Genomic DNA, 23,062 nt, shown 5'->3' on the forward strand with positions numbered 1-23,062 from the left:
TTTGACAAACTGATTGTGTTCAGCTTCCATAATTCCACAGGGTTAGCAGACCAGCCTTTGCCGGGGTCTGACTGATAAAGTCACAGCCCCATATAGACTGCTGTTGAGGAAACTTGCTAAAATTCCAATAGAACTTTCACCCCCCAACCTCAGAGACTTGCATTATCCAGGTGAGATTTGTTGATCAGTCGCTCCATAGATAACGGTTCCTATTTTCAGCTTTATCTTGGCTCGTAGGTTTCCCTTTATTCAGCTAGATTTGCTCTACTAGTCTTAGAGTGGAATCCTTGAAATCAAAACATTTGGCATCAGAACTGCAGGAGTACATCTTAACTAGCAAATCCAGGATACAAGACATTTTGTTTGACCTTGTTTTGATGATGAAGCAATGTAGCTAGCTCAGAATTTGATTTCTTAGTATTGGTCCCTTTGCCTCTTAAGTGTAAATTCTCCTCGTCTTTGAGTCCCCAAAACTCCAACCTTTAGCCTCTTCTTTTCTCTCACTTGATCACATCCTTTGCCATGGTCCAGATCATCCTGTCCTAAGCAGGGCTGGCTCTGGCTTTTTTGCCGCTCCAAGCAAAACAAAAAACCTGCGGGGCGGCCGGAGCAGCGAAGCCAAAAAAAAAAAAAAAATGTGCGGAGCCAGACAGCGGAGTGCGCTGCAGACGTGCCCCAGGCAGCGAAGTGCGTGCCCCGGCTAGCGGGGGGAGGGAGTGGGGGAGAGAGAGAGAGAAGGGGGGCGGCCAGGGCTTCCTTCAGCCAGGGCGCTCGCCACGCGGCCCCTCCAACCGTGCCGTCTGCCGGGAGAGCTCCACGCCGCTCCGGTCAGCGGGGAGGGAAGGATGCGGGCTGCCCTGCCATGCTTGCTACAGACCTGGCACCAGCTGGGGCAGATGGAGTGCGCAGGGCGCTCCCCTCCTCCGCGCTGCCGCCCCCTACAGGGCGGCTGGAGCGGCGAACCAAAAAGGAAAAAAAAAAGGATTGGAGGGAATGCTGCCCCTTAGAATCTGCCGCCCCAAGCACGAGCTTGCTCGGCTGGTGCCTGGAGCTGGCCCTGGCCCTGGTCCTAAGGTAAAAACCATGGGAGGGAGTTATGGGGGAGAAGGTATTTGTGAGGTATTCTTATTTGTTCAGTTGTAAAAGTTGGCTTTTGTCTTCCTGTGGAAAAGGCTGCAAAGTCTACCCACATATCTGGCCACTTCACACTCTTCCCATGTCCCTACCCACTGCCTCTGGTCCAGCAGCTTTGTGTTCCCAGTGCATTGTCTGCTGGCTTTGGGGTGGGCTCAGCTCTTTTGAATGTTTATTATTTTTTCCTGCTGCCAAAAGTTTCCTGAGAAACTGAAACAAGAGAAGGAAAATGATAATTCTTAACAGTTTATAGCTCAACCAAACCCAAACTGGATGTCATGGAGAAATGAAAGGCATGCGTGTATTCCCAGGCCTGCTCTAATCAATAAAGGTACTAGAGATTCTCAGACAAAAAGTTGCAAGAATTTTTTATAATGGGAAGTGTTATATGCCCTAAATATAAGAGGTCACTCTGTCATACCACCCTATAATATGTATGCTTCCTTTTGTCTTTTCTCAAAAATCAGTTCCTTCAAATCCACAATGTAACTTTATTTCTGTTCTGTGACTTCCCTTATGTTTGTAAATATTTTGCTAGTATAGAGATTTTGCCCAAAGCTGAATTCAGTATTTGAGGGGTGGCTGTGAACACACAAAAGAAAGAAAATGTTTCCTCCCTACTCTGTAATGTGATGTATTTGTGTATGCTGTTCAAAATGCCACTGATTTTACAGTTGCCTTTTCACACCACCAGCTTGTATCTACTATAAGTCATATCCATTGTAACATTCACATCATTGTGCCTCTTTTAGGATTATTGCTTTACAAATATCTTCTTCCCATTGAATGTGTTTCACTCAGTTACTTCCTTATTTGAGATTCCCACTAGACTCACATCTTGGTCTTGTGCCTCTAATCCAAAAGGATGACATTTTTCCTTGGCAAGGATTTTTAATCTTGGATTACTTCACTGATAGTTATTTCTGCTATTTTATCTTTGTTTGGTCTCAGCATTGCTCTATGATTAAGTGTTGTCCATTTTTGCTAATTTTTGTTGTTGTTGTCTTGGCCTTCACTGTTTCCTGGACAAATTGCAGACTGACCATTGCTGTCTGTTTTGTTGTGGAACTCTTCAGGTATTTCATGATGTGATTTTCCAGGCTTGTTGTCAATTGTTTTAGCAGCAGCTAATGAGTGAGATGACATCAAAGTATCATACTGAGAGACTGAGGCTTTCAGTTGAAAAGTTTAGCGCAGTTTTGCCTTTCCACTTCGGTATGCATTATACAATGGTACTTTAAATATGGGTCTAAAGAGGTTACATTCTTCAACTGGGTAGCAAGCAGCTGTACCTGTAACACCTCTGCTAGGTGGTCTCCAAACTCAGATCCCAAATCCTTTGTAAACACTTCATTTCTTACTATGTCTACAGTAGTCATTTTCATTGCCTACAAAGAATACTTAAAAAAAACCAACAATCTACAAGCCAGATCCTGAGCTGTTGTAAATCAGCATGGTTCTGTTGAAGTCAATGAAGCTATGCTGGTATACACCAGCTCAAGAGCTGGCCCTATATCTGCTGTGTCAGGCTTCAAGGTCCACATATAGTAAGACTTCCATGTTGTATCCAGTTTCCTTCCCTCCCCAAGTTCTAGATGCAAAAAAGCTAATGAGAAGGACTCTACAGTGCAAGTCATAATTTTAACTTTGACCGGGTGGGTTCCCAGAGCCAAGAGCCTTAACTGATTATTATCTAGGATGATGTTTCATTCGCAAATCTTGGCAACACTGGAGAGCAATCCTGGAAAAATATCGTTTTACTACTCACATTTCAGGGTTTTTTTTGCTGCTTTCGCTTTCCATGTGATGTTAGAACCCGGTGACTTTTTCAAAGGGAAATCTCCTTCTAATATTGCAAATCCACCTAACCTTCAAGCCATCTTACTCCACAGCTGTCACAACAAACTTTCTCTTAGGTGTCACTAAATGTATCAGACATCTCTGTTCAGCATGCAAGTTCTTTCTCCTTAGCCTGGGGCTTTTTAGTGTAATCTGATGTTATCATAACCACTGCATGTATTTCATGTATTCCTTGGAGGACAATCACACTGTACATAGTTGGGGAAACGATACTTCTAGAGTTAGACCTTTAGCAATTAAGTGGTTATTATCCTAAACCTATTGTTTCCTTTCCGCATTTCCCGTAACCATGACCCTTGTGAACTGTGTTCTTTCTGTCTGTATTTTTTTTTAACTGGGATTTTGGGAAACCTTGCCACAGTAAAATAGATGAGTTTCTCAGACACTTAGTCATTCAAGTTTCTCTCTCTGTTATGCACCGGGCCGTGGGTGGTCTTGCCGAATGGTCATAGCAGGAGGCTGGCCTCGTGGTTGGAGCAGAGGTGACCAGAGCCAAAATCAGGAGCTGAGTTACCACGCACAGGGGGTTAGCTGGAGCTGAGAGCCAGGAATCAGGATCAGAGAGTCAGAGCCAGAGTATCAGCTGGAGCAGAGGTCTGGAGCGAGGGCCAGGAGCAAGAAGCAGGACCAGAGAGACAGCTGCAGACATGGAATGCTATTAAGCAGCCAGGGACACAGGGCTGCTGCAGAGTTAAAGAAGGTGCCTGCTGGAGTCTTCGGCCAATCAGGGGCCAGGTTAATTAGCTGAGGGCATTGAGCTGCATCTGGGTGACAGTACCCCACTCCTTACGGGGTGCCTTCCAGGAGCCCTTGGATCTGGACTGTCAGGATGGGCCTGGTGGAAAACCCATTGTAGGTCTGGGTAGGGTTGCCAACTTTCTACTCGCACAAAACCGAACACCCTGGCCCCGCCCCTGCCCCACCCCTTCTCTGAGGCCCCGTTCACCTGCTCACTCCATCCCCCCTCTCTCTGTCGCTCACTCTCCTCACCCTCACTCACTTGCTTATTTTCACCTGCTAGCTCAGGGGTTGGGGTGCAGAATGGGATGCAGGCTCTGGGGAGGGGGGCAGAAATGAGGGGTTCAGGGTGTGGGAGGGGGCTCTGTGCTGGGCAGGGGATTGGGTGCAGGGGGGGTGCGGGCTCTGGTGTGGGGCCGGGGATGAAGGATCTGGGTTGCAGGAGAGGGCTTCGGGCTGGGGGTTCGGAGTGGGGTATGGGGGTTCCAGGCTGGGGCCGGGAGTTGGGGCAAAGGGGGGGTGCGGGCTCCGTCTGGGGGTGCGGGCTCAAGGGTGGGGCTGGAGATGAGGGTTTTGGGTGCAGGAGGGTGATCCAGGCTGGGATCGAGGAGTTTGGAGGGTGGGAGGGGAATCAGGGTTGAGGCAGGGGGTTGGGGCATGGGAGGGGGTCAGGGGTGCAGGCTCCGGGTGGCACTTACCTCAAGCAGCTCCCATAAGTAGTGGCATGTCCCCCCTCCGGCTTCTATGTGCAGGCATAGCCAGGTGGCTCTGTGTGCTGTCCCATCCGCAGGCGCTGCCCCAGCAGCTCCCATTGGGCATGGTTCCTGGCCAATGGGAACTGTGGAGCTGGCACTTGGGGCTAAGGCAGGCTCCCTGCTTCCTGTGGCTCCGCGTGGCTCCCAGAAACAGTGGAATGTCCCCCCTCCGGCTCCTACGCCCCTATGTGTAGCTCCACTGCACCTGCCTTAGCCCCGCTGCGCTGCCAAACGCACTTTTAAGGGCCCAGTCAGCAGTGCCAGGGTCCCTTTTCGACTGGGAGTTCCAGTCAAAAACCGGACACCTGGCAACCCTAGGTCTGGGGCATGAATGTTCTCCTCAAGTTCCCAAGATTGTTCATCTGGCCTCTACTGTTCCCAGTTTGTCAGGTAGAATAGCTTGCCCTGCACCCATTGGAGTATAGAATCTGCCTGACTATATATTTTTCCTGGCCTGGACAGTTACCGGTGGGGGCAGTGGGTTGAAGCAGTTCAGAAATGGGTTTTCTGTGTGTGGTGTCAGGAGAGGGCCATGGAAGGTGGGGTGGATTTTCAGATTCTGAAAGCTATAACTTAAAGGTAGTGGGTTGATTTATTTAATGATTGGGAAGGGACCATTATACTAGTGATCCAATTTTGCTGATGGGCGCTTGGATTTTAATTTTGGATAGACACCCAGACCTTGTCCCCCACCGCAAAGCTGGGTGTGTCCTGCAATAGGTGTTTAACCCAACTGTATGCTGCAAGAGCTGGAGAGTCCACAGGGAAGTCTGGATAAAAGCGTAATTGGTAATTGGCAAAGAAATGGCTTTGCACTAGGGAACTTTTAATACACACCAGCAGGGTCCACAGGGACAGTTGGTGCACAACATGCTGGTGCACACTAGAATTTACACCCCAACTGGTGCACATCAATGCACCTTATGGACAAGCTCTCAGATTTCTATTTTTTTATATCGCCCTAGTTTCTAATCTTACCTTTGTTTTTCTGTAGTGAAGAGTCTGCAAGTTAGTTCTAACACCCTATTCAAACTCCCTATTGAAAGTATGTACTTGCTGAACACTTGCTTTGCTTTTTAGTGTCTCATTTTGCAGCCTACGTTCTAACAAAGTGCTGATTTTTGTTTTCACGATTGATTAAATATGCTGAGTAATCATTAAGTCCTATTACTGTTAATCTCTCTGGTACAGTTGTTTTTGTTTGCTAAATCTGATTAATATCTGACTATTGGAATATGTAAGGATCAGCACGTTATTTTCCCAGCCGATTCATTGAAATGCTGAATTTCATTTTCCGTGGACTGAGACAACAGATGCTCTGTTCTCCTTCTGCATAAGGAGGAGAGTGCTTGCTGTATTGTAGTATAACAGAGTATGATGTTACTTTGTCAAGTAGTGAGTGATTCCTACAATGTACTAACAACTGACCACATCCTGCTAGGCTGCTCCAGGAGAGCATTATAAGCCTCACTGCCATCCTTGCACCCTTGAACAAGTTTCAATCACAATTCTTACCCTCCTCCCAAAGGGAGGAAGCAGGGCCGTGAGCTAGACCTCTGCCACACATGGTAAGTGGAATTGCTGGGGCATATGATGGGGAGTATGCTGCATCTGCAAAAGCCTTTAGCCGCACATGTGCTCCCCTTGTGCATTGGGAAGCTCCAAGAGGAATTCTGGGACCTAGATACAATTCCGCATGGAGCTCCCCTTGGGGTGGAACCAGTACTCAGAGTGTGGGTGAGCCCTGTACAGTAACTCATCACTTAAAGTCATCCTGGTTAATGTAGTTTCGTTGTTACATTGCTGATCAATTAGAGAACGTGCTCGTTTAAAGTAGTGCAATGCTCCCTTATAACGTCGTTTGGCAGCCGCCTGGTTTGTTCACTGCTTGCAGAAAGAGCAGCCATTGGAGCTAGCTGGTGGGGGCTTGGAACCAGGGTGGCTGGCAGCCGCCCAATCAGCTCCCCGCTCCCCTAAGCTCCCTGTGCGGCAGCCACCCAGCAGGCTATCAATTGCCGGGCAGTTCAGCTGTCCCTCCCCCCACTGCCGTGTGCTGCTCCTGCCCTCTGCCTTGGAGCTGCTCCCAGGAGCCTCCTGCTTGCTGTGCAAGGGGTTGGGGGGAGGGGGAGGAAAGGATGCTAATATCAGGGTGTCCCCCTGCCCCCTGCTCCTGCCCCCATCTCCACAGAGCAGGGGGACACACGACAGGGCTCAGGATGGGAGGGAGCTTGCTGGCAGCAGCTGCTGTCACAACTTGCTGATCTACTTAAAAAGGCAATGTACTTAGAGTGCGGTCAGCGTACTTAAAGGGGCAATGCGTCTCTCTCTCTCTCACATACCATGTGTGTCTCTGGCCTGGTCCACACTAACCCTTCACTTCGAACTAAGGTACGCAAATTCAGCTATGTTAATAACGTAGCTGAATTCGAAGTACCTTATTTCGAACTTACCGTGGGTCCAGACGCGGCAGGCAGGCTCCCCCGTCGATGCCACGTACTCCTCTCGCCGAGCTGGAGTACCGGCGTCGACGGCGAGCACTTCCGGGATCGATCCCAGAAGATCGATTGCTTACCGCCGGACCCGGAGGTAAGTGTAGACCTACCCAAAGTCTCTCTCTGCCATGCTGTCTCTCATCCCTCCATTCGTGCTGCCTTGTGGAGTGTGAGGCTACATTAACAACAATGTGTTCATCATTTAGCAGTAAGGCATTCCCTGGGAAATATCCCTCCCTCTTCCACCCTCTAACTTCACCATCTCAACCAAGCTTCACAATCATCATTGTTGTGTACAGTATTAAATTGTTTGTTTAAAACTTAAACACACACACACATATAGTCTTTTGTCTGGTGAAAAAAATTTCCCTGGAACCTAATCCCCCCCCATTTACATTAATTCTTATGGGGAAATTGGATTCACTTAACATCATTTCGCTTGAAGTAGCATTTTTCAGGCACATAACTACAACGTTAAGTGAGGAGTAACCGTAGCAGCAATCTCCTAGTGAAGAATGCATTTCTGAGTTAAGGGGTTCAGTTTTCCAACTAAAAAAAATACAGTAAATTGAAAATTTGTGTCTAGATGCATTTGCAAACATTATTTTTGTAAACTTGTGTTTCCCATATAAAAACTCCTAACTGCATCAGCTTTGTTCAGGGGATTGCAAACACTAACCCACTCCCCCCCACCCTCCCCGCTCCAAACCTCTCAAATCTTGATGCTAAATCTACTAAATCCTTGTCTTATTCCACATTGCAGAAGTTCAGTTTATGGCAAAAATCAGATTAGCTCATTTACTTGCTTATCATCCCCACAAACTTGGCAAAATCAGAGGAAAGTGACCAGAGTAGTCCTGAGAAAATTACTAATGTCTCTACCAGGGGGTGGCTAGGAGCATGTAATTAACCAGTCCAAGGAGAATGAACATGGGAAAAACATACTGCTTAGCAGTATTCTGGCTGTAGTGTAACCATATAATAAACAATAATTAAATCTATACCTCTGCCTTTATAGTTCCCCCTCTGAATGTCCTGAGGTAATCCTCAAACTCGTCTACTCTTTCATTTTGTGCCTCTAAGGCCTTTTCACTGTCAGCATCCCAGAAGAGATTATGGATCCTCTCCTGGATCTCAATGTAAAAGTCTAGCAATTGGGTCTCCCAAAAATGATGTGGGCTTGCCTCTTTTGTTCCCTTTGACTCCAAGGTCCACAGGCTATGCTACTTTTCCATATGTTTAGGTATACACATGCTTTCTTTAAGTAGCACATAGGCAGGATAGACCGTGTCCTAAGTGCTTACTACTGAAATCATTGCTCCAGCTCCTTCCAACATGCTACCAAGCCAGACCTTCCCAATCTAATGGTCTCCTTACCACAGAGGACTCGATATGGGAGAAAGAAGACCCCTTAAGCCCTAAAGCCTTTCCTTTGTCTCTGTGGTGGATATATGAACACCAATGTGGTTTTCCTTGAGGGAGTGGAAAAGAGAGAGTCTAAATGGGGAAGGAGAATATCCCCTCACAGCTGCTATATGATCAAGAGGAAGGTATTATAGTTTTTATGGTCACTGGATGGATAAGATTCTGCAGTAAGATCCTGAGAAACATCAAAATATCTTTACAGTTTGGATACCTTGGCTACTGTGCATTTCCAAATGTTAAAGGGGTCTAGGTTTCTTGTAAGTTTAACACCTGAATGTATTGGGTATCTAATATTTAGAGGGGTTGCTGTTGTTCTTAACTCTTGAAAGGTAATATGCAGTCAAACCAGTGTGTGCCTGCAACCTTTACCTAAACAAAGATTTTTGTGTGGAAATATAAATACAGTAACTCCCCACTTAACGTCCTCTCGCTTAATGTTGTTTCAAACTTACGTCCCTGCTCCATTACAGAACATACTCGTTTAAAGTTGTGCAATGCTCCGCTATAACGTCGTTTGGCCGCCAGCTTTGTCCACAGCTGGCAGCCCCCTATCAGCTCCCCTACACCCTCCCTCCCCCACGCCTCCCGCCCGCTGGCGGACCCCGCGACTCAGCGCCTTCCCTCTGCTCCCCCGCCTCCTGCCCATAGCAATCAGCTGGTTTGCAGCATGCACGAGGGAGGGGGGAGGAGCGAGGACGCAGCGCAGGCTCCCCCTCCCTCCCCTGCCTCCTGAATGTTTCAAAACAGCTGATTGCCATGGGCAGGAGGCAGGGGAGGGAGGGGGAGGCTTTGCAGCGTTCAGGAGGGAGGGGGGAGGAGTGAGGACACGGCGCACAGCCTCCCCCCTGCCTCTTGCCTGTGGCAATCAGCTGGTTTGCAGCGTTCAGGAGGGAGGAGGAGCCTGGGCATTGTGTCCTCGTTCCTCCCCCTCCCTCTGCCTCCTGAACGCTGCAAACCAGCTGATTGCCACAGGCAGGAGGCAGGGGAGGGAAGGGGGAGGAGCGAGGATGCGGCGTGCGGATTAAAGGAGGAGGAGGTGGGAGGGGAGAAGAGGCGGGTTAAAGGTGGGGACTTGGGGGAAGGGGTGGAGTGGGTGGGCCGAGGGTTGAGCCCCCCGCCCCCGGCAAAGTCGGTGCCTGTGCAAGAGGAGCAGCGGGACAATTCACCCTCTTCCACTCTCTGATTCCACCACCACAACCAAGCTTCATACTCAGCAAGGATGATTGTAGTATTAAATTGTTTCTTTAAAATTGTTTAAAATGTATATAATGCCTTTTGTCTGGTAAAAATTTTTTTCCCTGGAACCTAAGCCCCCCATTTACATTAATTCTTATGGGGAAATTGGATTCGCTTAACATCGTTTTGCTTAAAGTCGCATTTTTCAGGAACATAACTACAGCGTTAAGTGAGGAGTTACTGTATACATTTAAAGATGGTGAAACTAATGAAGGAGAAGAAAGGGTTCAGGGCATGAGTAGAAAAAAGAATAGATATGGGGTCAGGAGTAGTCAGATTAAAAAGCACATTTGGAATAATGAAGTTCTAAGATGGATTTAAAAAAAAAGTGCTGAGAAATGGACCAAAATGGATGTCAAGGAGAAGTGAGTACATCAACATAGGGTCCACTGTAAGAAATGTGTGTTCAGAAAAAGGGTTGAGGAGTTCTTAAATATAGTTTGGGCATTTGCTCTTAAGGATTTTAAAAACTGAGTATTAGCTTGGTGTAGGTCTGACAGCCATTAGTTCTACCACTGAATTGCTGTATGACATTGAGCAACAGGAATATATTCAGGGTTGTCCTATGGCCTGTGTTGGAGGTCAGACTATATGATCACAGCAATCCCTTCTGGATTTATAATCTATGAAGTCATAAAGGCTTGCTGAAAATTTACCTACTGCACAGGGCTATTGAGAATTAATAAAGTAATGTTTGTACAGTGCTTTGAAAACCTGTACAGCAGTTTATTTGAGTATTTTACTGTTTTTACTGGTAACCTCCATGTATGTTTGTATGTGTCCATAACAATTTCTCAAGTCAGTGATGATAAAATGAATAGTACATGTATCCAGAAATATTTGTTAAATAAGTAGAGGTGAAGAAGAATACATGAAAATATAATGTGGACAGCTTAAAATAATACTTTGGCAGTAGAGCACTTTTTTCATTTTCAAAGCACTTTACAAGCATTCACTCAATTAGCCCCTTGCCCCTGCACAAAACAATTATTACCAAGAATAATATCCTTTGTAGAGTAAACTGTACATTTTGCATTTAGAATTAAGGTTTTGCTAAAAACAACAGGTTTTGATCTCTGTGAAAAATATAATTTCTTACTATTGGTTATAAAGAGTGCATGAATGTGTGAAAGGAGTATATCAAACCTTTCGGGGACTAGTTGGCATCGTATTCTTATTTTTAAAAAGGTCTCTTAACATCTGTAGATTTAGGGCCATCTAAAGGGTTTTAGTTTTCATTATTAAACTTTTTAAAAGTGTTTAACATCTAAGAGCATAATATTTAACATTCAGATAGCAGCTCAATTTAAATTCAAAGGAAGTGTAACAATTCTGTCCTCTTGTGTATAAGAATGAATAGTTTTACATATTCTACCTTCCAATTATTTTATAACAAAAAACACAACTAAGAAACTTACAAACTTTCAAATGCTTCCAGAAGTTCCTGGGTCAGTTTACTTGTATTTTAGACAAACAATCTTTTTTAAAGAGGTTGACAACTTGATGGAGATAAAACCAGTTGAGAACATCTAAAGTAGGGATAATGAAGATAGTTGCTGTCTTTTAAAGCATATGGCTTTAACAAAGATAAATATAGGTACCTAAAACAAATGTCACACTTGTGCAAATATCTGGACTCAGACATAGAGATGCTATATTGTGAAATATTTGGTCACCCTCTGGTAACTGAAGCCATGTCCTAAGTGTTGTTTGACTGGCAGGCTAGAGAATGCCAATATTCAACATGTTAATCAGAAGAGAAGCAACATGTTGGTAATGTATAATCATTCTTCAGAGTACAATAAGAGATTACAGGAATGTGGGTACTGTATAGTGCATACCAGATACCTGGCAGGTATGCATTCCAGATTATTGAATTGTTAAATATTATTCAAGGGTAGAAGTTATGGGTTTTGCGGGCTGAGAAGCCTTGAACCAGTCACTTAGGGCCTGATTTTCAGAGGTGTTAAGCACCCCCAGCTCCCATTGACATCAGAAATTCCGGCCCCAAGTGACTGGCTAGGAAACCTACTTCTCAGTTTAACCTCACATCTCTGCGATGGGGAAATGAATTCTTATCTCATGGTGGCATTGGGATTTATTTAACATTTGTAAATTGCTTTGAGATCTTGGTATTAAAAGTACTATATAAAATGAATATTATTGATTTATAGAGCTGGTCAGTATGAAACAATTTTATTCACAAGAGATTCGGAAGACTTTTTGTCCAGATGTGTTGTGTGCTGACAGTAGTAATGCGCTTTGTCCAGTGTTGGGTTAGCAGTAGGGGCCAATCCTGCTTCCAGTGGAGTCAGTGGCAAACATCCCATCGACTTAAATGGAAGCAGCATTGAGTTTTTATTTAGTGCAGAATATTATTATTTAAAGAGATGTTGCATTCCAGTGAGTGAAATGTCTTTTTAAACAGCAATAAAGTTTGTGTCCAGTTGTTTAAGTATCTTTTTGTGTTTGTCTTCAATAATTCTGTCTCTAAGTTGAGTTTACTTCTCTGCCACTTGAGTTTGCTTTGATCAGATTTGTTTTTGTCTTAGCCTGCTTGATAAATAACAAGTGTATCGCTGATAGCTGAATGATTTAAAATTGTGTTTTCTCCCCCTCCAACAGGGCATCTGAGCAAAAGAAAAGGAAGGAAAATGAAATTCCTACTCTTAATAGCTTTCATCCATTTCTTACCACAATGCACCGGGAAACCTTTAAGCTTGGATGAACACCAACATTGCCACCAACAAACATTCAAAGAAATTAAAAGAGAAATAGCTGGGTATTCCGATATTGCCAAGGCTATTATCAACCTTGCTGTTTATGGCAATGCCCAGAACAGATCCTATGAAAGACTGGCACGTTTCGTTGACGCCATTGGACCTAGACTCAGCGGCTCCAAAAATCTAGAGATGGCCATCAAATACATGTTCAGTGTCCTGCAGGAGGATAGTCTGGAAAATGTCCACCTGGAACCTGTAAAAGTGCCTCACTGGGAGAGGGGAGAAGAGTCTGCTATGATGTTGGCACCAAGGAACCACAGCATTGTTATATTAGGACTTGGAAGCAGTGTTGCAACTCCTCCAGAAGGTAATACTTTACTATCTTTTGACTTTATTATATGTTACTTTTAAAAATCAAAATGTATAATGGTACTAAAAGAATCCTCCAAATCATGTCAGTAGACAAGCTAGTCCTCTCCCTCTGCCATAAAAATGCTGCGAGCCAGAGAGAACTATCTTTCTGGAACTTTCTGTGTGAGGTGTTACTTTAGGAACTTGCACTGTATTTAACTGGAGTTGGCAAAGCTCCTTAAGTTTGGCCTGATTTTTTTTTATTATTATTATTATTATTATTATTTATATTTATTCTTTGAACACTAAAATTGTAGCCTGTTCTCAAAAGAAGTCATCTCTTTCTGTACCTGTCTGCTTGAGGTTTTGCCATGATTACCAATTAAAGGCAAAATGGTAGTCTGCCTCAGTGACTATTCTGCTTCTGGTAATTTAGAGAAATTTGGACTTCCTCAAATCAATTTACTAAACTGTGGTGCCTCAGATGCTAATGACTTGTGAACTCAGCTTTCTAATCTAGACAAAAAGGATGGGGCAGCATTGTCCAGGGAGTCGTACCATATACAACTATTGTGTGTTCCTCATATAGTCTTATTTCCATAATACTTTATGCTATTTAGAATTATCCTCTGTGAAAATAATCTTGGTTATGAAAGCTGATCAGTAAATTTTAATAAAGGCTAATTTTATTTCTTAAACTGTAAACTCATCTTGGCAGGAAAGAGGTGTGTGTATGCACACAGAGCGCCTAGCACATGATGAGCACTACTGAAATACACATTGTAAAAACAATTTCATTTTTGCTTGGGAAATTTTATATTACAGAATGCAAGTAAGGGACCCAGGACAAATTGGAAATTTAAAATGTAAATCGAAAATCAGTGTCATGATTTGGTGTCAGGACAACTTGTTGTTATACATTTGTCAGTTTTGGAGGGGAAGGGGAGATGATGGTAGGGTTGCCAGGTGCCCAGTTTTTGACCAGAAAGTCTGGTTGAAAGGGGACCTGTACAGTGTCCGGTCAGATGTACTGATCAGACATCGAAAGTCTGGTTACTGATGGGGGAGGGAGATGCTGAGTCATCAACCTGCGCCAGCCCCTGCTCAGCTGGGGCCACCTCCTACCTGCATCTCATCCACTCAATGTGCAGCGGCAGTCAAAAAAAGTGAACAGAATGTTGGGAATCATCAAGAAAGGGATAGATAATAAGACAGAAAATATCATATTGCTTCTATAGAAATCCATGGTATGCCCACACCTTGAATACTGCATGCAGATGTAGTCGCCCCATCTCAAAAAAGATATATTGGAATTGGAAAAGGTTCAGAAAAGGGCAACAAAAATTATTAGGGGTATAGAACGGCTTCTGTATGAGGAGAGATTGATAAGACTGGGACTTTTCAGCTTGGAAAAGAGGCGACTAAGGGGGGATATGATAGAGGTCTATAAAATCATGACTGGTGTGCAGAAAGTAAATAAGGAAGTGTTATTTTCTCCTTCTCATAATACAAGAACAAGGGGCTACCAAACGAAATTAATAGGTAGCAGGTTTAAAACAAACACAAGAAACTATTTTTTCACGCAATGCACTGTCAACCTCTGGAACTCCTTGCCAGAGGGTGTTGTGAAGGCCAATACTATAATCGGGTTCAAAAGGGCGCTAGATAGATTCATGGAAGCTAGGTCCATCAATGGCTATTAGCCAGGATGGGCAGGATTGGTGTCCCTAGCCTCTGTTTGCCAGAAGTTGGGATTGGGTGACAGGGCATGGATCACTTGATGATAACCTGTCAGTTCATTCCCTTTGGGGCACCTACCATTGGCCACTGTCGGTAGACAGGATACTGGGCTTGATGGACCTTTGGTCTGACCCAGTATGGCCGTTCTTACGTTCATGGGCAGTCAGTCAGCAGGCTCCACATCAGGCTGCAGCTCCCATCCCAGCCCCCTGAGCAGAGGGAGCCCAGCTGTGAATGGGGGTGGGGAATTGAGGGGGTTGGGAAAGAGCAGTGAGCGATGGTGGGAGGAGGTAGAGGAGCAAGATTGGGGCAGGGCCTGGGGGAAGAGGTGGAGCAGGGTGAGGGTCTGGTTTTCAGAAATTAGAAAGTTGGCAACCTACGATGCGGGGTAAACTTGTGCCTAAAATGAGAAACAATTAAGAAACATTAGTAAAATCAGCCTACTAGCCCATAATATTTATAAGGCTTAGTGTTTGTAAAACGTATTTATAGTGTAGGTTAAACCCATTCAATAGGTGTTTAGTTTTTTTTCATCCATTCCACTTCCTATCCAAGCTACTTACAAAGAAAACGAAAACCTTGTTCCCACTGTCAATCAAGAGTCATTGATGAGCACCTCAGTAAGAAAACTAGTCTATGCACAATTTGCCTTCCTCAGTTATTTAGTTATTTACACTTGCCTTGTCTTACTCCTCTAGTTTTTTCAGGGAGACACTAAGTTTGCACCTTCTTAAATGGGCTCCACCTCTAATGGGCTCCACCTCTAATCTTCTCCTTCATTTGACTTCAAATGCGCTGACTGTTGAAATGTAATTGCTGTAGACAATAGTCTGGCTCCCAGCCAGGAGAACTGTTTTGTCAGGAGAGGTTGGCTTGGCATTGATTTGTGCATGTATGGGGAAGCTGGCAAGGGTGTCACCTGATAAAGAGGGAGGACGTGGTCATTCTGGGGTTATTGGCCATTTTCTCTCTAGCTGAAAAGTAGAGAGGAGCAACCCTGCATGTAGGGCCTGCATTAGATGTGGGCATGAAGAGGCTGTCTGCTTTCCTGTGCTCAGTTGGCCCCAGGACTCCCAAGAGAAGCGGTCAGAGTAGTCAGGGGCAAAGGAAGCAGGCTGACCTACGGAGAAAAAGATTCCATATTGTAGCCCTCAATCCATGCGGTGAAGCAGAAGTACTCTGGACAGCCCAATGGACACTGACTGACTCCCTCCTCCACCCCCAAGAATGGCGTGAGGAAGAAAATGAGCAGAGAAATGTATAGGGTTTAGTTTTCAGTATGATCTATATTCTCTTGTGCATTATGTGATTAAGTAAAGGAGCAAATGTGTTTAGACTTGAGCAAAGTGTCTGAGTGTGAGTCATGTGTTTCATAACCACTGCATGCCTCCAAAGGAAAGTAAACTATGAACCAGAAGCTTCATACCTTTGGGGTGGAGTTCTGGGAACTGGAGTGTTTAAGTACAGGGGAGTTTGAGGAGTCTGGATTTTGCCCAGAGGGTCTAGGTGGCTGGACTGCAGATTGCAACTCTCAGGAGGGAGTTAAGGGGGAGTGATTTATGCATTATGGGCATGTGCCTAGGGACCCTGGGATTGGGGCAGTGGCTGGGCTCTGTTCAGGCTTTGTAAGCTGAAAACATCCAGGGACTCAGAGGTGTGGATTCCTCTCAGAGCAGTCCGGGGGTGGCTGGAAGGGAGAACCCAGCCACTTTAACTAATGTTATGTCACCCCAAGATCAGTCTGTCTGTTTGGGCTCTGACACTGGGGAAGATACGCAGAACTGCTAAGTAATAGTGAGCTCCTGTACTCTCTTTGATAGTTGAAGTAACTGCACAATTTAGGAGGTTCCTGGAAGGGAAATCCCCACTGCACAGGACTCCTAAGACAATCCAACAAGGGGGGTTAGAAACTGTGCTGCTTAGAGAGGGGCCCACCCTAACAAGCACCTTAGTTTCAAACTTGAGACTGAAAATATATTGTCAAGTCTGGTCTACACTACAGAGTTAGATCGACAGAAGGCAGCTTACGTCGACCTAACTATGCAAGTGTCTGCACTTAAATTTCACTCACGCCGAAGTAACTGCCCCGCTATGCTGACTTAATAACTCCACCTCCACGAGCGGTGTAGATGTAGTTAGGTCAACTGTAATTGGCTTTCAGGAGCCACCCCACAATGCCCCATGCTGAAAATGCTGGGGATTGAACCCAGGGCCTCATACATGCAAAGCATGCACTCTACCACTGAGCTACTACAATCGATACATGCGCTCCTGGTGAGGACGTGCACCACCGACACAAAGAGCAAAGTGTAAACATGCACAAGCGATGTAATGACTGTGGTGGCTGTATGCCAACATAAGTTAGGTTGACTTAATTTTGTAGTATAGAAATGGTTTCAGACTGTTTTCTAAGTTGGTGTTTGTCATTTCTGACTCCTGGGCAATTCATTTCCATGACCTACTCCCTCTCTCCCAGATAGTGCTGTTTCCTGTATCCTAATTCCCAGAAAAGAAGGAAGGAAGGAGCTACAGTAAATCACTTGTGAAATATTCTAATTAGCCCCCTTAGAGATTCATCAGCATTATTGATTTTTCATTTTATCCAAGAAGTTGTGGGAGTGTTTCATCCTTTGCTTGAAATACTGTAACTAAAAGTCCATGAAGCAACATCTGAGTCTTCTAGCACTGAATTGCTATTGGCTCATGGGAATGAGCATTTTAAAGATCCACAAATGTCATGCTTAGTTTCTCTTTGAAAGAGACATCGCTGTAAACCTACAGATTCAGCTATTAGAACTTCCCAATCAATGTAATGTTGATTTTCTCCAAACTTTTACAGAATAGCTTGTCTGAAGACTCATTTTTTTGGAAATGCATAGAACAATTCATTTGATGTTGGAGCATTCCCAACGTTTTGCTCTGCTGGGGAATGATAACTTTCACTTAGGGTCTGATGCACTTTGTCAAGGAAGCAAAAGGCAGAGCCTTTTTGTCCCAGGAAGATGATGCAAGGATCAGACCATTTTTGAACTCCAATCTCCATACTTTTTTACACTCTTTCTGTATGAGTAATATAATAAATATAGCTACAGTTACTGCTAACCTGCTTCAGGGTAGTACTACCTGGGCTAAGTATTATGTCAAGATGCCATGTTTCCAAATTCAGTCTCTTAAATAAATACATAAATACATAAATAAAACGAGGTAGGGAGGGAAGGCTAGAATGCTTTAGCAAAGAACAGGGATCGCTCATTGAGGGGAGGGATAACTCAGTGGTTTAAGCATTGCCCTGCTAAACCCAGGGTTGTGAGTTCAATCCTTGAGGGGGGCCACTTGGGGATCTGGGGCAAAAATCAGTACTTGGTCCTGCTAGTGAAGGCAGGGGACTGGACTCAATGACCTTTCAAGGTCCCTTCCAGTTCTAGGAGATAGGATATCTCCATTAATTTAATTTAACAGTATTTTCACTTTGTGTACTCCAAGATTTTAAGGTGTTTTGCTCAAATGAAAGAATTCCCCTTTGAGCAAAAAGTAAAGATGGGAAAATTTCAGCCCCAAAGGTAAACGTTTAGACAATTATTAGGAGATTAAAATGGAAATTGTTTTACAGTCTTAAATTGTTCTTTCATTTTTAATTTTTTTTATTGTTGTTACTTTTATAAAGGGTTTTCTGCTCCAGAGCTGATTTTTCTAAGGGACTTTTCAGTTAGTTTCTTCCTTGTCAGAGTAGATAGGGAACAGTAAAATTGACTAGACACATAGTAGAAAATAAGCAGTCTGGAAAAAATACAGAAAGATGTATTTTGTAAGCTTCTTCAATTTCAGTAATAGTGGTATACTTGTAACAATAGTAGGTCCCAACTTTCAGAGAAAAATGTAGTTTTTTTCCCCTCAAGTTGACACAGTTCCTTTTAAGTATCGCAGGTGCTTTAATTCCTTTGAGAAATCTGTGATTCTGACATTTGTCTGCAGGGCTCGGTTTCAAGGAAAGGCTGGCTCAATAATGGAGGTTCATCAGAGACCTAGTTTTCACTTTTCCTTTGATCTAGCCATAATGCCGAGACTCTCATGTCTGCATTAGTGAGGCCAAAAAATATCCCTATGAGTCTCCCAAAGAGGTCAGCAGGAGTTGAAAATACTCAGCACCTCATAGGGCTGGGTTCAGAGCTAGCATCTTAAATTGAATGTTACCAAGAGCTAACAAGCTAGAGGTTTACCATATTTAGGCATTGTCCCGATCTTATTTCCAGTGCTTCAATATTGGCAAAACATACAGATTCTATATAGAGACTGTGTTGATTTCCAGTAGTACTGATTATACCCCAAATACTTTGAAGGAAAATAGATATAATTGCTGCTTTGGGGATCCCATAATTGAGTAAAAATAGTAGTTTAGCAGATGTTCTACCATGAAGCTATCAAAGAACTCGTATTTGTGTATGTTAAAATGAATTTTATATTTCCTGATAGATATCTTACTCTGTTATCTCACTTTAGAAATAACACATATAACCTAACTTAAACATTTCCTATAGCGAGGAAAATTTTCTGATTTCTATTTATTTTTTTGTTTCAAAGAAACTGAAATCTAAAGGGAGGAACGTATAATATTTTAGCAGAAACTTGGGCTGTTGATTAATCGCAGTTAACTCACACGATTAACTCAAAAAAATTAACTGCGATTAAAAAAATTAATTGTGATTAATCGCACTGTTAAACAATAAAATACCAATTGAAATGTATTAAATATTTTTGGATGTTTTTCTACATTTTCAAATATATTGATTTCTATTACAACACAGAATACAAAGTGTACAGTGCTCACTTTATATTATTATTTTTTATTACAAATGTTTGCACTGTAAAAATGAATAAATAGTATTTTTCAGTTCACCTCAGACAAGTACTGTAGTGCAATCTCTTTATCGTGAAAGTGTAACTTACAAATGTAGATTTTGTTTGTTTGTTACATAACTGCACTGAAAAACAAAACAATGTAAAACTTTAGAGCCTACAAGTCTACTTCGTGTTCAGCCAATTGCTAAGAAAACAAGTTTATTTACATTTACAGGAGATACTGCTGACTGGTTCTTATTTACAATGTCACCTGAAAGTGAGAACAGGTGTTTGCATGGCACTTTTATAGCCAGTGTTGCAAGGTATATATGCCAGATGTGCTAAACATTCATGTGCCCCTTCATGCTTCGGCCACCATTCCAGAGGACATGCTGATGATGCTCGTTAAAAAAAACAATGCATTAATTAAATTTGTGTCTGAACTCCTTGGGGGTGAGTTGTATGTCTCCTATTCTGTTTTACCCACATTCTGCCATATATTTCATGTTATAGCAGTCTCGGATGATGACCCAGCACATGTTCATTTTAAGAAAACTTTCACAGCAGATTTGCAAAATGCAAAAGGTACCAATGTGAGATTTCTAAGGATAGATAGAGCAAGGCTTAAGAATAGGGTTACCATATTCAAACATTTAAAAAAGAGGACACTCCACGGGGCCCCGGTCCCGCCCCCGGCCCTGCCCCAACCCCGCCCCTTCCCCACCCCTGGCCCCACCCCAACCCCACCCCTTCTCTGCCCCCATTCCAACCCCTTCCCCAAAGTCCCTGCCCCAACTCTGCCCCCTCCTCTGAGCACCCTGCATTCCCCCTCCTCCCTCCCGCTCTGATCTTGGTTGGGGGTTGCTAAGTGCTTCCCTGCTCCCCACTCGCCCCGCAGCCTCTATGCCCCTGCCTGCCCTGCTCTGCCTCACCCTGCAGCCTCTGCACCCCCCCGCCCCTGCAGCCTCTGTGCCCCCTGCTCCCCACTCGCCCTGCAGCCTCTGCGCCCCCTGCCTGCCCTGCCCCTGCAGCCTCTGTGCCCTCTGCTCCCCACTCGCCCTGCAGCCTCTGCACCCCCTGCCTGCCCTGCCGCCTCTGTGCCCCCCTGCCTGCCCTGCTCCTCCTCGCCCTGCAGCCTCTGCACCCCCCCCGCCCCTGCAGCCTCTGTGCCCCCTGCTCCCCACTCGCCCTGCAGCCTCTGCGCCCCCTGCCTGCCCTGCCCCTGCAGCCTCTACACCCCCCGCCGCCTGCCCTGCTCCCCCCACTCACCCAGCAGAGGGAGAGCTACAGGCTCCACGTGGATTCAAACACTGCCGCGCTGCTCTGTGGGGGAGGAGGGGGAGGGGGAGGGACTCTGGCTGCTAGAGGCCCTGGTGGCTGCGAGCGGCTTTCAATCAGGCCAGGTTTCCAATCAGCCGCGCCGCACTCTGCAAGAAGGGAAGGGGGAAATCCCGGACATTTCTTCTTGATTAGAAATCTCCCCACCGGACAGCCATTTAACGCTGAAAAACCCGGACATGTCCGGGGAAACTCGGACGGATGGTAACCCTGCTTAAGACTATAAAGTGCCTTCCAAAATCTGAGAGTGACAAGGTATAGAGAATGCTTTTAGATGTCTTAAAAGAGCAACACTCCAATGTGGAAACTACAGAACTCAAACGACCAGAAAGCAACCTTCTGCTGGTGGCATCTGACTCCGATGATGAAAATGAACATGTGTCAGTCCACTCTGCTTTGGATCGTTATCGAGCAGAACCTGTCATCAGCATGGAAGCATGTATTCTGGCATGGTGGTTGAAACATGAAGGGATATCTGAATCTTTAGTGCATCTGGCATGTAAATATCTTGCAATGCCGGCTACAACAGTGCCATGCGAATGCCTATTCTCACTTTCAGGTTACATTGTAAACAAGATGTAGAGCAGCATTATCTCCTGCAAATTGTAACCAAACTTGTTTGTCTGAGCGACTGGCTGAAGTAGGACTGAGTGGACATGTAGGTTCTAAAGTTTTACATTGTTTTATTTTTGAATGCAGTTATTTTTTGTACATAATCCTTCATTGTAAAGAGATTTCACTACGGTGCTTGTATTAGGTGAATTGAAATATACTATTTCTTTAGGTTTTTACAGTGCAAATATTTGTAATAAAAATAAATATAAAGTGAGCACTGTACACTTTGTATTCTGTGTTGTAATTGAAATCAATATATTTGAAAACGTAGAAAACATCCAAAAATATTTAAATAAATGAAATTATATTCTATTATTGTTTAACAGTGCGATTAATTGTGATTAATCTTTTTAATTGCTTGACAGCCCTAACAGAAACCAATTGTGGCTGTTTAAAAACAAACACTGTTAACAAACAATTATTGGCTCTGATCCTATTGAAGTCAGTGGCAGTTTTGCTACCTACGTTAGTGGGAATAGCCCTATTATTCCTAAAATTGTGTTGACATCTGTAGTGATGCTATTAAGAGTGAGTACATCAAAACCAAATTGGCTGTTTAACATTAAGCTTCATAAGCAAATCAACAAAATTATTGGTTTTTCCAAACAAAAGGACCAAATGGGTGAACAACATGTAAAATTTTGGAAAGAGAATATACTAGCAAGGACCCTTTGTACACCTTAGTGCACCTCACTGGGACAGTCCTAATTTGACCTAAGTAGGTTCACACAAGGGTATTAAATTAGCAGATTTGTGTTATTTAAAGATGTAAATGTTGGGGAGTTTTTTGGTCAAGCTTCAAGGGAAAGTCAAATATTGTACTGGTTTTCTACTGAATTTTTCCATATAGCTTCAAAAATGTTGTTAAAATGTAATCTATTCAAAACCATCTGGAGGTTTAGAACTCAAATGAAAGAGTGATTAACAGTGAATTAAATATTGAATAAAGCACAGCACACAAAGTGTTGTCTTTAAATCTTTAAAATCAAATATCCAGATGTCACATTTATTTTGTCTGACCAAGTGGACACTAAATTGTAAAGAAAAACCTGGAGTGGTATCAATAAACTCATGTTGATCTTGTAATACTGGTATTTCATGCACCATGTTATGCAGTGGTTTAACAATAAAAAGTCACATTTCTCCTACAATTATCAAAAATTGTAATTCTATTTTTTCTATTTTTTTCTAAATATAATGTTTGCAGGTCTCCTTTAGTGTATGATTACTGACATGATCCATAAGTAGATACCACAAATGATGTCAGAAAGCTCTCTGACATTAAAATTTATTTGGAAAGTTTTACGTTTCTGTCTAACAAACTGTAACCATATCAACACACATACTCTAGCTCGAGTAGTAGAGGCCTGCAGTTTTGGTGCTGACAATTCCTAGTTCAATCTCTACAGGTGTCCATAATATCTTTCTATAGATAGCCATACTCTATTACCAAATCCCGCCAAGATGAGACTTCAGTTTGTGTGAGCATTGGACATGCAGAGCAAGCTTGTTGAAGACAATGGAGTAGTGTCCCAGTGTGAATAACAGCCTGTTACTTACAGCTAACAGCATTATTCCTTTGGCTCACTTGGTGCAGAGCCTTGTGTTTGGGGCGAGGTTCAATACCCACTAAAAACTTTGCTGGCTGTACTTATGTAGCACAGTTCTCTGTCTTTGCTTAAACCAAACTGCTACAATAAGCTCTAGTATTTGTTGGAAGATGTAAACAATAGCCTTTTTTTATAATGCATAGGGTTTTTTTCTTTTTTAAAAGAAGTGTACAGTACATTTAGTCTGTGAGCTATGCATCATCATAGCC

At 43.7% G+C, this 23,062-nt stretch overlaps 1 protein-coding gene across 8 annotated transcripts in view; it reads left to right on the top strand.

Moving 5' to 3' along the window:
• Positions 1-23,062, top strand: part of CPQ (carboxypeptidase Q) — a 334,290-nt gene that overhangs the window by 26,854 nt on the left and 284,374 nt on the right. For all 8 annotated transcript variants that reach the window (XR_010598021.1, XR_508784.4, XM_065582156.1 and 5 more), the window contains exon 2: positions 12,266-12,730. Coding sequence is in view for 6 of the 8 variants with exons in the window: in XM_065582156.1 (XP_065438228.1) it covers positions 12,266-12,730 (465 nt within the window). In the remaining 2 variants the exon portion in view is untranslated. The remainder of the gene's footprint in view (positions 1-12,265; positions 12,731-23,062) is intronic.

This window comes from Chrysemys picta, chromosome 2 (assembly GCF_011386835.1).
Source record: "Chrysemys picta bellii isolate R12L10 chromosome 2, ASM1138683v2, whole genome shotgun sequence".
NCBI lineage: Eukaryota > Metazoa > Chordata > Testudines > Emydidae > Chrysemys > Chrysemys picta.